Consider the following 15,688-nt stretch of genomic DNA (forward strand, 5'->3'; position numbering starts at 1 on the left):
TAAAGAGCATTAGTTTATTTCTTATTTTCCACAGGTTAACTAAGAAACAGTATTGTTATATACAAAATCTGGAATGTTGAATGAATGCATATCAATCATCTTACTGTAGCCGTTTCCAGAGAAACCTTTGAAATAGCTATACATTAAACGGGTTGTGTCTGCATTGCAATTTATTGCTGGTTTTACAAACTCAGTGACTAATGCCATGATTAATTGATTTCTTAACTTTTTTTAAAGTATTTACATTTTGATTAGTAAATGTCTAAAAAGTCACAGGAGACTGAGCTAAATAAATAAAAACAAGGTGAGAGAATGAAAAGACCAGTTAAACTTGGATATGGCAAACAGGTGACCCCCTAGGTTTTAGTCCCAGATTGTACAAGGTCTAAATATGACATTGACCCAAGAAATCTCATTAGATTGTTCCTATTCCCAGATAGAAAGTAAAATAACACAGTGCCCACAACAAAACAGCACAAAAGCATAATTACAATGTTCTAATTTAAAACATGATGTACTAACAGTAATCTTGCGAGGGGAAAATGCAGGAGAGAAACCTTAACACGTCAATATGTTATCTCTCTAGGCTAACATTGACCAATGACAAATATCTGCAGTTATGAGCGTGCCACTGGGTCTGCAGTTGCTAAAAAAAAACTATTAAAAAACGGGACAGTTTCATTTGGGGGCAATGTTCAGTTGGAATTCAAAATGGAAAAAAGGGGAGCAAACATCATCGACAATGTTTTCTATTCGAGTCACAAGTTGACAGTAACATAAGTATAATCTTTAGCTCTATGCATAAAGTAACAATGAATTACATGCATAACATTTGGAATTTGTGAAGGATTTGGATAACGACAACGCCATTAAATGTGTGGGGGAAAAAAACAATGATCAATCTCTGAAGTACTTTATATACGCTCTGTCACAATTCAGTGTTTGCATTACAACCGATTTACAAAAAAGGTTCAGTGGGGTCATAACTTGTAGAGATCTTTGAATTGGATCGTTTGCTTTCTATAGGAAATATTTCTAAAAGGTTTCATGGATTCAATTTTCAAAATAGACAATTCATTCGGTGAATTCATGCAAACAACACATACATCTATAGACTGTTGATTACACCAAGTGGACATAGCGTAAAAGCTTTTAAATGCATTTTTATAGCTTGACACTATTCAATTAGAAACATTACAAATGACTTTGCAGCTCGGATTGAGTTTCTTTTACACTGGGGTAAAAGTGATTCATGTTTGCACAGATACACGTAACCAGTTGGTTTGAACAGTTTTCAGAGCAGTCAAGTTTGGGAAAGCCTGCAACTCATATGTAAGCCTAGGGCTGAGTGACGCAAGAGCATTCACTATTATACAATGCAGACTTTTACATTTTACTTTCTTTGCTAAAAATGTAACTTCCCATGTTGTTTTTCATTAGAAAAGATTCTTTACAATATAAAATCCTGTATAACAATCAGCGATCACTAAAAGGGTTTCTTCTTGCGTTTTTTTTCTTTTATAGGTTTAAAAAATGCAATCGGATGTCTTTCTGAATGAAAATAAAGCCGCTGACTATTGCTATTAAACCATTGTGTCGAGTCACACGGGGTGTACTCAAGAAGAGAGCGTTTAGTTTGTTGTGAAGAGAAATATGTGAATATTGCTTGGGTCTCAGGGTAGTCACTCCCTCCACCCCCTTGTTCAAACAGTTCAAGGTCTATGGCACTTAACAGCTCAGTCCCCCCCCAGCGTAGAGCAAAGAGTTCATGCATGAAACACTATCCCAACACAAAAAGAGAGTGAAAAGCCTAGATTGATGTCTAAAAAATATGATTTTTATACACAAAAGGCAAACTATGGTTGTTTTCCCCCACTTAAAACAAAAATATGTTAGACAGACAAACCCTTTTTTAACCTCAAACCGTTTTGTGAGTGTTTTCTAGGTCACCAATGGCTGAGTTGAGGGAGAAGCCCTTTAGAATCTTACCAACATGAGTGGAAGGGGCCCAGAGACCAGGCCTAAACCTGCTCGGAGTCTGACACAGGCTGCATCTCAAATCACAGCCTATATCCTTTGTAAATAGTGCACCACTAGTATATAGCACACTTTGGGGAATAGGGCGCTACTCCCACCAGCACCTCCCCAACACCTGACCATGGTCTCAACAAATGTTTTGGTGACCTGGCATTACCACTCTGCCTCCTGACCCACTATCTCACATAACATCCCGGCTAGGCTAATTAAGGCCAAGCAAAGACATTCCTCTATTGTTACTCCCAGTCAGTTTCCACACAAAGAAATATCATGATCTGTTCCATATCCCAGTCCCAATTCCATTTCACATACAAAGAGTGTTTTACAGCATCCAAGTAGTCAGCAACCGGAGTATTGATTCAGTGACGGAGTGAGTGTCCTCGTCTGTCAGGAGTTCAATGCCGGCACAGGCAGGTCTTTTCAGGTGAGGGATATTCCAAGCCAGCGGTTCCACAGAGGCTACTATAACTGTTCTTAGACTGCGGACAGTATATAATGGATGTATGCAGTGTGTGGCTCACAGGCTTTATGGAGGCAGAAGCAAATTAATTGTCCTTCTCAACTATCCACCATGTACAGGACCTGGTCAAAAATTGTCACAATTGCAAGTAGGCAGGGGGGAGAATTCTTAAACATCGTTCTGAAAGCGCAACCCAGCACTACATTCATCTCCACAAGAAAGCACATAACATTGTCCCCCAGATCAAATGTCACCTAGGTCAAATAAGTGGTCTCAGCATCTATTAAAAATAATAATAATACATGATTTAAAAAGGAGGGCAGAGAGAGAGACAGAGGGAGCCCTGCCCTCTAGTGGTCAACTACAGTTAATGCTCAACTACAGCAACTACAACTCCGTAATGATGTAGGAATATTATTTTCTTCAAAAAAACAAAAGTCTAACGATACAGAAAGCACTTTTTTGTTGTTGATCTCTGTGTCGTTGGAGCACACGCCGTCTCTGCAGCACCCTCTGTGTAAAAAATAACCGGCTATCCCACAGTGACTTCTTTAAGACGACCAAGTCGACTACGCATGCTTCCTGATGTTTGCTCCCCCTCCCCAGGTCCCTCTCCTCCCTTACTAAGTCCACTTGATGCAGTGGTACGCCCCCCGTTATCCCAAAAGCTCTAGAAGGTTCTCTTCCCCATAAAGCAGTTCAGTTCTTCTATTTATAGACCAGGCTCCTCTGTATATAAAAACAAGAAGGATTGGAGGTCGTCGCTCCACAGTCCCGTCTGTCTCTCTCTACGCCGCCAACTCTCGGACGATGATCATATCCACAGTGGTGGGAAATGTCTTCAGCAGGGCCACGGCATTCCCATGGTCAACGTTCACAAAGCTATATCCGTTTGCCTGGGGGGAAACAAGGAGAGAGATAGCTCAACACCAAGATGGCAACTTTGGCTCTGATGTGTATGGTATTTTGTAGTAGGTAAACGTGTTCAGCAAATAATCGATACAGTATCGATTTACAGTGATGGGGAAATAGAGGGAATGGTATTATTGGGTTCACCTGGAGGATCTTGTCTCCAGGCTGGAGTATCTTAGAGGCAGGTCCCTCAGGCTGGACCCTTGTCACGAAGATGCCCTAAGAGAGAAGAGAGCGACGAATCACGCCCATCTGGTTAACACTAGTGACATTATTTACTGACTGATTGTTGCAAAATCCGTACAAATGCAGTAACAAGCTGAGTTGCTATACAGTGAACTACTAACATAATGCAATGCTTAACTTAGAGGCCTCCATTGTGTAAGTGCTTAGATTACATGCCACATGCAGTAGGCTGGAAAAATAGACAACACTATATTGCTATGGGAAAAAGAGGGCTGATGAGTGAACATACATTATCGTCCGGACGAAAGGGGTTTCCCCGTCCTCCTACTCCTCCTGATATACTGAACCCTAGCTCTGGGTTCTTCTCCACTTTCACACGGAACTGAAAAACAGACACCAACAGACATTACTACCTTCACAGGGGACGTTACATTGAATATGAGTTACATACAGTACATTCGGAAAGACCCCTTTCAACGTTGTTACGTTACAGCCTTATTCTAAAATGGATTAAATAATGTTCCTCAATCTACACACAATACCCCATAATGACAAAGTTCTTGACATTTTTGCAAATGTACTAAAAATAAAAAACAGAAATACCTTATTTACATAAGTAATTAGACCCTTTGCTATGACACTCGAAATTGAGCTCAGGTGCATCCTGTTTCCATTGATCATCCTTTAGATTTTTCTGCAACTTTATTGGAGTCCACCTGTGGTAATTCCATTGACTGGACATGATTTGGAAAGGCACACACGTGTCTATATAAGGTCCCACAGTTGACGGGCATGTTAGAGCAAAAACCAAGCCATGAGGTTGAAGGAATTGTACGTAGAGCTCAGAGACAGGATTGTGTCGAGGCACAGATCTGTGGAAAGGTACCAAAACATGAGTGGCCCAGCTAGAGCCCAGACTTGAACCCGATCAAACATCCCTGGAGAAACCTGAAAATAGCTGTGCAGCGACGCTACCCATCCAACCTGACAGAGCTTGAGAGGATCTGCAGAGAAGAATGGGAGAAACTCCCCAAATACAGGTGTGCCAAGCTTATAACGTCATACCCAAGAAGACCCGTGGCTGTAATCGATGCAAAAGGTGCTTCAACAAAGTATTGAGTAAAGTGTCTGAATACTTACGTAAATGTGTTACTTTATATATATATATTTTTTTATAAATGAGCAAAAAAATCTAAAAACCTGTTTTTGCTTTGTCATTATGGGGTATTGTGTGTAGATTGATGAGGGGAAATGTTTTTTAATTAAAAAAAAATCAATTATAGAATAAGGCTGTAACGTAACAAAATGTTGGGTCTGAATACTTTCAGTCTAGCCAGTTAATTGATGTAACAAACAAACCACCATTAACAACTATTAAGTGCAATGCTATGCATGCTTTAACCCAGTGGTCATCAACCCTATTCCTAGATGGTGTAGTTCAAGCCCAGCACTAAAACACACATATGTCTTTGACCTAATCATCATAGTTAATCAAGGTTTTGATGATGAATGAGGTTTGTAGCTGTGGGCTAAACACCATATAGCTCCAGGAGTAGGGATAAGGAGCTTTGTTGAACTGTAACTCTTCATCCATCCATTTCCCCACCCTACCTCCTGCTGCAGTTTGTCGTGGTCGGCCCGTGGTGGAGGGGGCCCCTGGGGCTGCTGGCCATGGGAGACCTTGAGCATCAGGTAGTCGATGAGCTGCTCTCTGGAGGGGTGGCGGGCCATGGGCGTCTGGCACGACGTCATCTGGCCACGCACCGGACCGCCCAGCTGACCGTTCATCGAAGGCACCTGGTAAAACACACAGACAGACACACACAGAGACAGACAGATGTTGTTATAGAGTTGACGTTCCAACAAAATTGATTACAAAAAAAGACATATCTAAAACGCTCACCAGACAATACACTTTGATGTTCAGCAGGGTTTGGGAATACACAGTACTCAAATTCATACTTCCAACAGCACTTAAAACAAGAGAACAAAATACTAGGCTATAATCCAGCAAGAGAGAAAGAAGAAAAATACAAATTTGGCCAAAGGGTAGGCTAAACTGCAGGCCCGGCATACAGAAGAACATGTGACAGAACAAGAGTGCTGATTTACCACCAGCAAGGTGCTCTGTCTAAAGCAGCAGGCCAGGGGGATTGGATCCACTGACTCATTGCCACTGCCCCCAAAGCAACAAAATCATGGAAATAATTGTCCTTTGACTAGTGTGGAGGATGAATTTCAGAGATGAATCAATGAGGTTTTATTAGATGGTGGTGGGGTTTTTGGCAGGTTCCACTGATGTAGGTGGGCCGGCAGGGGTTAGGCTTTCTTCACTGTGACTTAGGGCAAATCTGAAATGACATCCTATTCCCTATATACCATGTAATAGGATAGGCTAGGGCTCTTGTCTACAGAAGTACACTATATGTGCAATAGGTTCTTTACGGAGCGACTGAGGAGTCATTATCAATGCCGGGTCTGAAGGACCACGACAGAGTCCCACTTCATCTTGGTAAACGTCGAGGTAGAATCTGAAAATGTCGACAAGTTTTCACATTTGGTCAGAACTTGGAACATATTCAAATAAAAACAGTTCATTCGATATATAACCCCAGTTCAAAAACATTTGTCCTTAGTATTCCTATTCGACAGTGAGATCCATTTTCTCTCCGGATCTACATCCAGGCAGATAGACAGTAAGTCGAAGAACATTGACTAAATTGAACTCAAACTAAAAAATACATTGCGTTAGTGCGTTCGAAGGAGACATTTATATGAAAGGCCTCATCTAACGTCTGATAAGGACTTGCAGTCCGTATAATAAAATGGCTCTCTACGAGTCACGCTGTGGTTCTCCGTACGACATCTCTTGGAACAGACCATTTCAAATTCTACCAGACAGCCGACTGACCTCATTCTGCGGCTCTGTCTGAGCCGGTTACTGAAAAGAGACAGTTGCGGTACCACGGGAGAACCTGCAGGTGGCAGGAGGAACTCCCCAAAATGTCTAAATTTCTCTCAAATTCAATTCTCTCAGTGTAAATGGAATCGCAAAACATGGGCCTGTTCTAATTATTTCACAGGTCATGGAAAGGGAGAGATTTCTGGGTATCAAATATTTCAAATGAGCCTCTTCACATTCAGTCCTCAACTGAGAAGTTCATATAGAAACACTGTATACTGTACAAACGATAGAACTCTATTAATAGTCTCACATATTACTCTTTTAAATCGCAATCCCTCGACTTGTCCACGGACACCGTACCATACTGTATCTAGCCTAGTGATGAAGGTCAAGAGCCCACTGGGGACTGGACTGAGGAGCTTTACTACGCCGAGCTTCCGCCACCCGTATTCCATCCAGCATAGCTATTAATAATACCAGTATAACAGAAGCAGCGCTCCTCCAAACCTCACTGCGAGGCACCGGGGACACCGTGAGAATAGATGGGCCTGAACAATAATCTCTTTCAAGGCAGATCTTGTTAATTAGAACTCATTAATCACTGGTGGGGAGAAGGATGGTGCTTCTAGGTACTGCTACTGGGTCAATATCTTAATTCTCAGCTAGCTAGCTCTACTCAGGGTATCGGGCTGGGCAACGTTCTACTTATAGCGGTACAGAAAAAGCTATGGGTCAGTGAATGCATGTGCCGAGATGGGACAGTCAGGCACTTCTAGTTATGGTGGGGTTGTATGATCGATTTGTAGAATTATTGCCCTCGTTTTGTTAAACCACTCTAAACTGTACGGGCCTATGACTATTCCATGGGCTTTGTGGTCTGCATTTCTAATATATAGTAGGAAAACAAACCAATTTGAGCGGACCATCTTTTAGAAATGTGAAAATGATCAAATCAAACTATTTGCCACATGCGCCGAATACAACAGGTGTAAACTTCACCGTGAAACGCTTACTTACAAGCCCTTAACCAACAGCGCAGTTCAAGAAGAAAATATTCACCAAGCAGGCTAAAATAAAAAGTCATAATAAAAAGTAACACAATAGGAAGATGGTTGATTGGTTTAGGGGTATCCTCTACATATAGCTCTAGTGTGCACTTACTTTTCGGAGGGTGTCCATGGTGTTGCCCTGCTGCCCTTGAGGTCCAAACACGTCATCCTGAAGAGGGAACGAAGTCAGATGATTGTTAACAAAGCCCATGTCCTGACCGCTGTCTGTCTGTGACAAACACACCTCTCCTATTTTAGGCAAGTCCCTGAAACCGTGTACTATTAGGTAATGTTGAGGTAATTCTTCATGTCTAAGCTGAATTAGTTGACCATGTTCTGATCGAGGCTAATAATGTTTGTCGCATGTTCGGTTAACAAAAATGGAATATGTTGTGTTGACCATTCATTTTGACATTTCTCCAGGTAATTCCAACACCCATGAAAAGTACATCTATAGATAACGTTCTTAACAATGAGGATGATTATTCCCTACGTAGGGCACTAGAGCCGAAAGTAGTGTCCTTTAGAGAATAAACAGAGGAAAGGAAACAACGATTCATTAAATCATAAGACTACACGTTGAGTGGAAATCAGTAGGCAGCCATTTGACACCACGACTCAACCTAACACCACAACTACTTGCTCTTCCAACTACACCCCCCGTACTTACCTCGGACAAGCACAGTGCTCATCTCCACAGAGAAGTGAAAGGGTTATGAGGTGATTCTGAAGTGATCAACAGTGGGAGTGAAGAGGAGGAATTAAAGCAAGCTGATGATGATTGATGAGTCAACGTGTCGTTAAAAGGGGAGAATGAATTTGATTGAGAAGGGAGGCACGCTACCTGATTGGTGGACAAAGCACTGGGATAAGTGAATTATAGTTTGGGAGGGAAACCTTGTTTAAAAAGGGGCATTTTGTACCATGCAACATGCTAATATTATTAAACTAGTGCTCATGATACCAGGTGCTATTTATTTAGAACGTTTCGACCCGTAGGTCTTCATCAGGCATCCATATCCCAGGTGTGGGTGGAAGGTCCTGTATATAGGGGCAGTACAGTGACATCATGCCAATGATCGTTTTGAAGGACTAACACAGTTGGAAAGCCTAAAACCAAAAGAAAAAGCAGAACATGTCCCCCGTTGGGGAAGGCATTTAAGGACATTATCAGGAAGCACTGGTACAGTATTGATACTGACCTACAATTGAAACCCATTTTTAAATATCCCCCACGTATGGTTTTTAAAAGATCTCCAAACGTGAGAGATATTGTGGATAAATCTGAGTGCCCACCAGAGAAAGGGGCAAGGTTCCGGAGGGTAATTACAAATGTGGCCAATGTGCTCAATGCAGCTTTAGTACAAGTGAGTTTGCCTACAACTCCAGCACCTGCGAAAAGTCCCTGGATGTGCGTATGTTCTTCAGCTCTTTTACTACTATTAATCTACACATCCAACTGTACTATTCAACATGATGCTATTTCACATCAACATGATGGTATTTCACATGAGACTTGTAGCATATACAACTAATCAAAGGCCTCCGACGGAATGATGTCACTGGATAAATGAAATTCCTCGACGCCAAGCCAGTGAAACACCTGTTCAGTATCTCACTGTCAATTGCATCCTACCATATGGCCTATAATGACACAAAGCTACTGCCTGACAGAAAATAGGTTTTTGATGAGAATACCTTTATAAGGATAACAACACTGCTTCACCACTATTCAACCCTACTACTGTTTGGATAAGGTAGGCTACTTGTCTGCTGTAAATTGAGAGACTACAAAAATGTTCAACTAATACAACAGACGCAATGTGTTAGTTTAGCCAGGTCTCAATTGCTCTTTGAAAGATGCCCTTCTACAGCGCTAGGACTTTCCTCTAAACGAATCCTTGATAGACAGAGAGATTGTGAGTTTCCCTACAAACAGTTTGTGGTAGAGCGGACTAGTTTATGTGCACAGACAAAGGATGCCCCTTTCAAACAAGTTAGGTTGCGTCACACTACAGCAAGGAGCTATACAGTTCATAGGCCCTGTCCCAATAGGTTCTAAAATGCATCCTTCCTTGAATCCTTCTGTGAAGTCATCCCAGATCTGAGGGTTGAAGCGATGGAAGCAAACAAGGTGGAGAAAACTTGTTTCCATCCAGCACAGATCAATGACAACATCAAGGACTGAACATCACAAAAAAGGCCACGCAACAAAATTATCAATCTTAACTGAGGAAGGCATTGTATTCTGAATGGAATGACAAGGAAGCCAAGGATGCCTTTGAAAAGTATTGGAAAGGGGCCCCAAGCTGAAAAGCAGTATGAGGTAGGAATAAGATCTGCCTGGATAGGAGGCAGCTAGGAGCTAGGAGGCTGAACTGTAGTCTAGCTCCAGTCCAGTCCAGTACTCACACAGTGGCCCTGGGCTCCATAAGGCCGTCCGTCTGCGGCAGCACTAAAGACCAGAGAGCCATGGCTGCCTGAGTGGTGCACGTCCCGAGAGCTGCCGTAGTGGGAGCAGCTCAGCGGGGCGTAATTGGAATTATAGGACCGAGACAAGGCGTTCTGAACAGAGGAGGGCAACACACCACATTACATATACAGTAGGGTTTCCGTTAGCCGGTTATAGCCGGATTTCGTCCAAAATATATTTTTCAAACCGATAAATAAAATTGACCCGGCCAATTGTCCGGGAGAAGAAGAATAAATCCTATTGCAAAATAATGGCTTTTTAGCCTGTTCATTGATAGAAATACATTTGACTGGTCATTTTTTATAAATCTATAGGGCAATTCGCATAATTTTGTGGAATTAAGTTGGTTCGTGTATACAGTATATTCATTATGCATCTTATTTATCACATGCTTACAGCATACAGATACAGAGCCCTTGAGTGGAAAACCTGTCAGACAGCACAAGAGCTGCTGCAGCATCTTCTGGTGCTTTCAAGACAACTGGGAACTCTGAAGAATACGAGGTCAAATCATGAAGTCAGTGATCTTTAGGTCATGAAGTCGGAGCTCTAGAAAGAGGCCCGAGTTTCCGAGTTGGAATTGCAAGTCGTACGACAGTTCAAAAAATATTTTTCACAGTTGAAGCTCGTTTTCCCCCCCTCCGTTCCCAGTTGCCTTGAATGCACTGAAGTCGTAGATTTCCGAGATGTTTTGAGCGGGGCATTAAACGACAATGGAAGCCACACACCACTTTGCAATGAGCTGGAGGAAGTATGCATTTTGAAAACATATACTTAATTGTTTGAAATCTAAATGTTTTAATGCATATTATGAGGCCTAATAAAATACTTTGCTTCAAAGTAGCCTATTAGATCTCCTCTCTTTCTACATTTCGAATGGATATTTTCATCTCTGTCACATGGAAGTGCTCACATGTGCAGTGCCCTTTTGACAACGGTGTTTTCCAGCCAATTGCATTATAGAACAAACATTTGCGCGTAGCCTTCTGCGCATTGCTGCGCTTATAATGTGACGAAATAATAGTTTTAAGTTAGTTTTAACATTTTAAGCTTTCTGATATGTTGAATCAGACTCATTGCTTTAACGTTTAAAAACAAATGTAGCCTAGGCCTACTGGTTGTATGAATTTGGGATCTATCGTCCCACAACTGTTCCAGAGTGTATGGAAAAGGCAATTTCTTTCTCAACAAGCTGATCAATAGAATAGATAGCATAAACTTTTCTACTATAGTAAATTGACATAGGCCGGTCATTTTGCTGTTCTTTTTGGCTGAGGAAAAGTACACGTGGACAGTTATTCTAACTTGTTCAAAGTGTACATCAGAATTCGGTAAGAAGGACCGCAACGTCATTGCATCCTCGACTTGCGTGTCCTGTTAATACGAATGACCATAATCTATATGTGATTTCTGTCATTCTGAGCACCGTGGGTTTGGGATTTCACCAAATGTCCGGTAAATTAAAATGTTGTCGATCAAAATGTCCGGGCGCCACATTTTCCTAACGGAAACCCTGACATACAGCCAACACACACACATACAGGCAACACACACAGATACAATTGAGTGGGCATGCATTTCACTAAGTGGTTATGAATGATAAAACAATGGAAATAATATTGTTAACGTTAACATTCCACATGCTCTAACAGCAGGCAAGCATGCAGTGAATCACAACACATTTTATTTCATACATTGAGTTAGTAGCAGCTTGTTTGCTTGTTACTCCAAACATACTGTTGCAACATAGACATGCTTAAGAAACAATACATGTTATACGTAGACCCGGAATAAGCCCAGACAAGTGCAAACTGTTTACACTTCAAAATGTAGCTTTCCAGTACAAAGCCGTTCCATTTATCAGGAGTCGACTGCCATTGACTACATGTTACAGTCAAACTCAGACCACAGAATCTGTTAACGTGGTTGTGCTCTTTAAGGAGATTTCAGCACGTAGCAAGTTGATGCTCTACAATTTAATTAGGAAGGAAATTGAATAAAATTAGACAAATCTTTGCTTGTGAACAAGTGATTAAATGGCATCTCCCACTCATCATTTTCTCCTCTGTCTGTTCTGCTGGGCCTCTACTAATTAAGGATCAAGTGAGTAATCTCTCCTTTTCAAATCCAGGCCATTCATTCCACATTCTAAATCATATCACTGATTAAACCATGCGTCTGAGATAACATCAGGGCGGTGTTCTAAAAGGTGCCCACTGTGGTGATGAAGTGGACAGGGAGAATGCAGACTGTAGCCCCCCTCAACCTGTGGTACCTAGGGACCATAGAGGAGCCACATCTTCATTACTTGTCCCATTCCTTTGCATAATTCTGAACTGACGTCAAGGAATGGGACAAGTAACGAAGATAAGATAGTGAAACAAACACCACTATAATGTGGGTCATGAGGTTTCTGAATGGACGGTGTGAGGTCATCTCGGCAATGACGTGATCAAATCGAACGGACCTAATAACAACCTGGGCTGCTGACATAACGGTGTGATGATCTTAACACGTTCCCAATCAAAAACACAGGTGACTATTAGAGCTGGGACGATAAACCAAAAACTTAAAATCGGCACCACCCAAACCGACATTTATCGAGGACGTTTTACTGCTTTCGACAATAACAATAAGTAGCTTTTACTAGAAATGAAATGTCTGCTAATATGGGCTATTGCTTACAGAACAATTGATAACTACAACATTCAAAGTAGTAGTAGTTTTAAAGGTAATATAGACAACTGGTGTACTTAATGGTATTCACTTTTTATCGTTGCGATAATTCAGTCAATTTAGAGAGATGGATTTTTGTCCATATCACCCATGTTTGACCTCTTATCGTGGCTGTGCCTTTATATCATACTGGATTTCTCTTAGTGGCAATTAAGACTATTATTAAACATACTGAATGAAAAGTACAATCAAATGGATTGCTCATTAAATATTCATCAAATACTCTACCTTTTCTATCTTCTTGGCCTCGATGTGGCGCATCACCTGATCTCTCCAGTCCACCGGTACCCTTCCTCCTGCTCCCGGTCCTCCCGGCCCATCCAGCAACGAGTGCTCAGACTTCACCCTGGCGTTGGGCCTCTTGCTGGGGCTGACGTGCTGGTAGTTGAAATCGCTGACTGACATGGTCCTCTCGGGCAGCTCGTAGGGCTGTGGCCTGGAGCTCTGGGGCCTTGGGGTGCTGGGCCCGTCAATGCTGTAGGTACGGGCCGACAGAGGCCTCTGCATGGCCTGAGCCATGGCCAGCGGCCCCCGGCCCAGGGTGTGGATGTCCCTGTACGTCATGTACTCTCCCTCGGGCACCTGCATGCGCCGGGGGTCCCCCATGGAGGAACTGCTGCTGCTCTGCCTCTGAAGGGTGCCGCTCCGTGGCTGACTTCCGAGGGGCAGGTGTCTCTCCTTAGCCCACATGTCACCGGGCGTGGGCCCCGTGGGCGGGCCTCTCTGTTGGGCCTGGAGGAGGTAGGGAGGAGCCTGGTTGCGGTTGGAGTAGTTGGTGTTGGCCAGAGAATGCTGGGGCGGAGGAAGGAAGCCCTGGTTGGGGGGGACGGGGGTCCTCTGGGTCCACAGGCCATCTTTGGGCATGGTGCTGCTGGAGTACTGGACGTTGTACTGGGGCGGCGGGCCCATGGCCATGCCAGAGGGGACGGGGTAGCGGCCGGTGCTGACGGGGGGCTTGGAGGAGCTGGAGAGCAGGTCGGAGGAGGAAGCTGAGGAACCGGAGTAGACCTGGAAGGGCTGGTCGTTGAGCAGGGAGGCTGACTTGCTGCGGACGATGCTCTGGCCCTGGGCCCCCGGGCCGGCTCCGGCCATCCTGCCCACTACGCCACCCTCATAGGAGCCCCCCTCAGCGTCCAAGGAGTACAGCTTCATCCCCCCCGCCTCAATGTTGGTGATGCTCTGAGCCTTCGCCACTACAGGAGGGGAGCATCGTTTCTCCGGGGACAGCTCCTCGGTGCTGCGAGACAGAGACATGTTGCTGCTGGCCGTCACGCCCGCAGAAGCCGTCCGCACCACCGACGTGGCAGAGTCCACCCTCATAGGCGACACAGCCAGTCCCTCGCTGGAGTGGCTATTGAAGTGGTCGCCCAGCTGGTTGCCGTTCTTCAAGTGGTCCGTGATGGGCGCCGTAGAATTGTCATTGTTATACGGGGGAGGCAAGTGGTTAAAGTCCTCCTTGGCGCTCGAGCCGTTCGGGCGGTCGTCCGGTTGGACCACCATGTTGTCCGGCTGAGGTGGCAGCTTGGCCAAATTCATGTTGATCTGGTCCCACTTGGTGTAGGCGTCACCCATGCCGTTGTTGTTGCCCTTCTCGATGAAGGCCAGCCTCTCCATGGACAGGTCGTAGTCACCCACCATCTTCTCGGGCTTGGACTCGTAGCCCTGCTGGGTCTTCAGGAGGGCCTGCAGGGACGTGACCGAGCCATTGCCATTCTGGAGGAGAGGGGTGCTCTCCTTCCGCTGGTTCATGTTTACATCCTCTTGCCTGGAACAGGAAGCGCAACATATTGGTTTGTTGTTGTTGACGAGTATTGTGCCATACAGAGTATAAGGGGGCGGCAGGTAGCCTAATGGTTAGAGTGTTGGACTAGTAACCGAAAGGTTGCAAGATCGAATCCCCGAGCTGACAAGGTAAAAATCTGTCGTTCTGACCCTGACCCTGATAACCCACTGTTCCTAGGCCGTCATTGAAAACATGAATTTGTTCTTAACTGACTTGCCTTGTTCAATAAAGGTAAAAAAATAAATAAAAAAAATACAAATAAATAAGTAAACAAACCGACTACCACGCAGCTTAGCAGGAACCCCGGCCTACATCCCAATGACTAGGAAATCCCACCGGCTTATTTACATCGAGTATGAGCACACACTAAGGTATTTTCTGAGTTGAGCCAACATTTCAATGCAAGGGGGAAAATACTTATCTTTCACTAGGACTTTTATAGCTTCTATTTTCAAAGAAATCACATCCCTAATAGCAAGGAAATCACACCCTCCATCCTCAAGAAACCTAGAGAGGAACCATACTGCACCCACCTGCTTTTGGGTAGGAAGGGCATCTTGGCCTCTCTCTCAGGGGTGCACAGGGAGTTGTCCTGGCTGCTGTCCGTGGTCAGAGACACAGAGTCCGACATGCGCGACGGGGACGAACAGTTGCTGTTGTTCTGATTGCTGTTGGCCACCGTCTCGTCCAGCAACGAGTCAGCGTCTTTACCGTCATCTGTCAGACGAAGAGAGAACTCGGTCAGCGTGTACACATTGTTCTGACGGGGTTTAGGACGATTTCGGGGGGGTGTACTACCAAGCTGTGTACCCTGAGGACAGAATACACATGATGTAACGAACATGTCAATACTACATAGAACTACTTAACTCAAATTAGGATTTGTCCATAAGTAACAACTTTGTTACATATGGACAAACCCTAACTTGAGTTAAGTACCAGCGTTCTAGCCATGTACTACTTCTAGTGGTGGTGAATCCTGCAAGGAGCCGCTGGTCTGGGTGGTACCTTTTCTGTTCTTACTTAGGGCCACCACTTTGGGCTGGTTGATGGTGATCTCGATCAGAGGAGGCCTCATCTCCGCTATCTTCATCTCCTCCTCCTCAGACGAAAGCTCCTCGGAGTCCTGCAGAGAAAAAGACTTGAC

The 15,688-nt window shown here is 43.9% G+C and overlaps 1 protein-coding gene across 6 annotated transcripts in view; it reads right to left on the bottom strand.

Annotated features, from left to right (window-relative positions):
* The window catches only part of LOC139552199 (erbin-like), a 117,361-nt gene continuing 101,673 nt past the window's right edge, over nt 1-15,688 (bottom strand). The window contains exons 19-27 of one of the 6 annotated variants that reach the window (XM_071363679.1): nt 15,565-15,667; nt 15,075-15,258; nt 12,987-14,523; nt 9,962-10,114; nt 7,662-7,718; nt 5,207-5,392; nt 3,885-3,977; nt 3,554-3,628; nt 1-3,393 (exon numbers count right to left, since the gene is read on the bottom strand). In XM_071363679.1, coding sequence (XP_071219780.1) covers nt 3,286-3,393; nt 3,554-3,628; nt 3,885-3,977; nt 5,207-5,392; nt 7,662-7,718; nt 9,962-10,114; nt 12,987-14,523; nt 15,075-15,258; nt 15,565-15,667 — 2,496 coding nt within the window. In that variant the 3' untranslated portion in view covers nt 1-3,285. Of the gene's footprint in view, nt 3,394-3,553; nt 3,629-3,884; nt 3,978-5,206; nt 5,393-7,661; nt 7,719-9,961; nt 10,115-12,986; nt 14,524-15,074; nt 15,259-15,549; nt 15,683-15,688 lie in introns of all 6 variants that reach the window. The other 5 variants (XM_071363678.1, XM_071363677.1, XM_071363676.1 and 2 more) reach the window with 5 other exon arrangements.

Source organism: Salvelinus alpinus, chromosome 24 (assembly GCF_045679555.1).
Source record: "Salvelinus alpinus chromosome 24, SLU_Salpinus.1, whole genome shotgun sequence".
Taxonomy (NCBI): domain Eukaryota; kingdom Metazoa; phylum Chordata; class Actinopteri; order Salmoniformes; family Salmonidae; genus Salvelinus; species Salvelinus alpinus.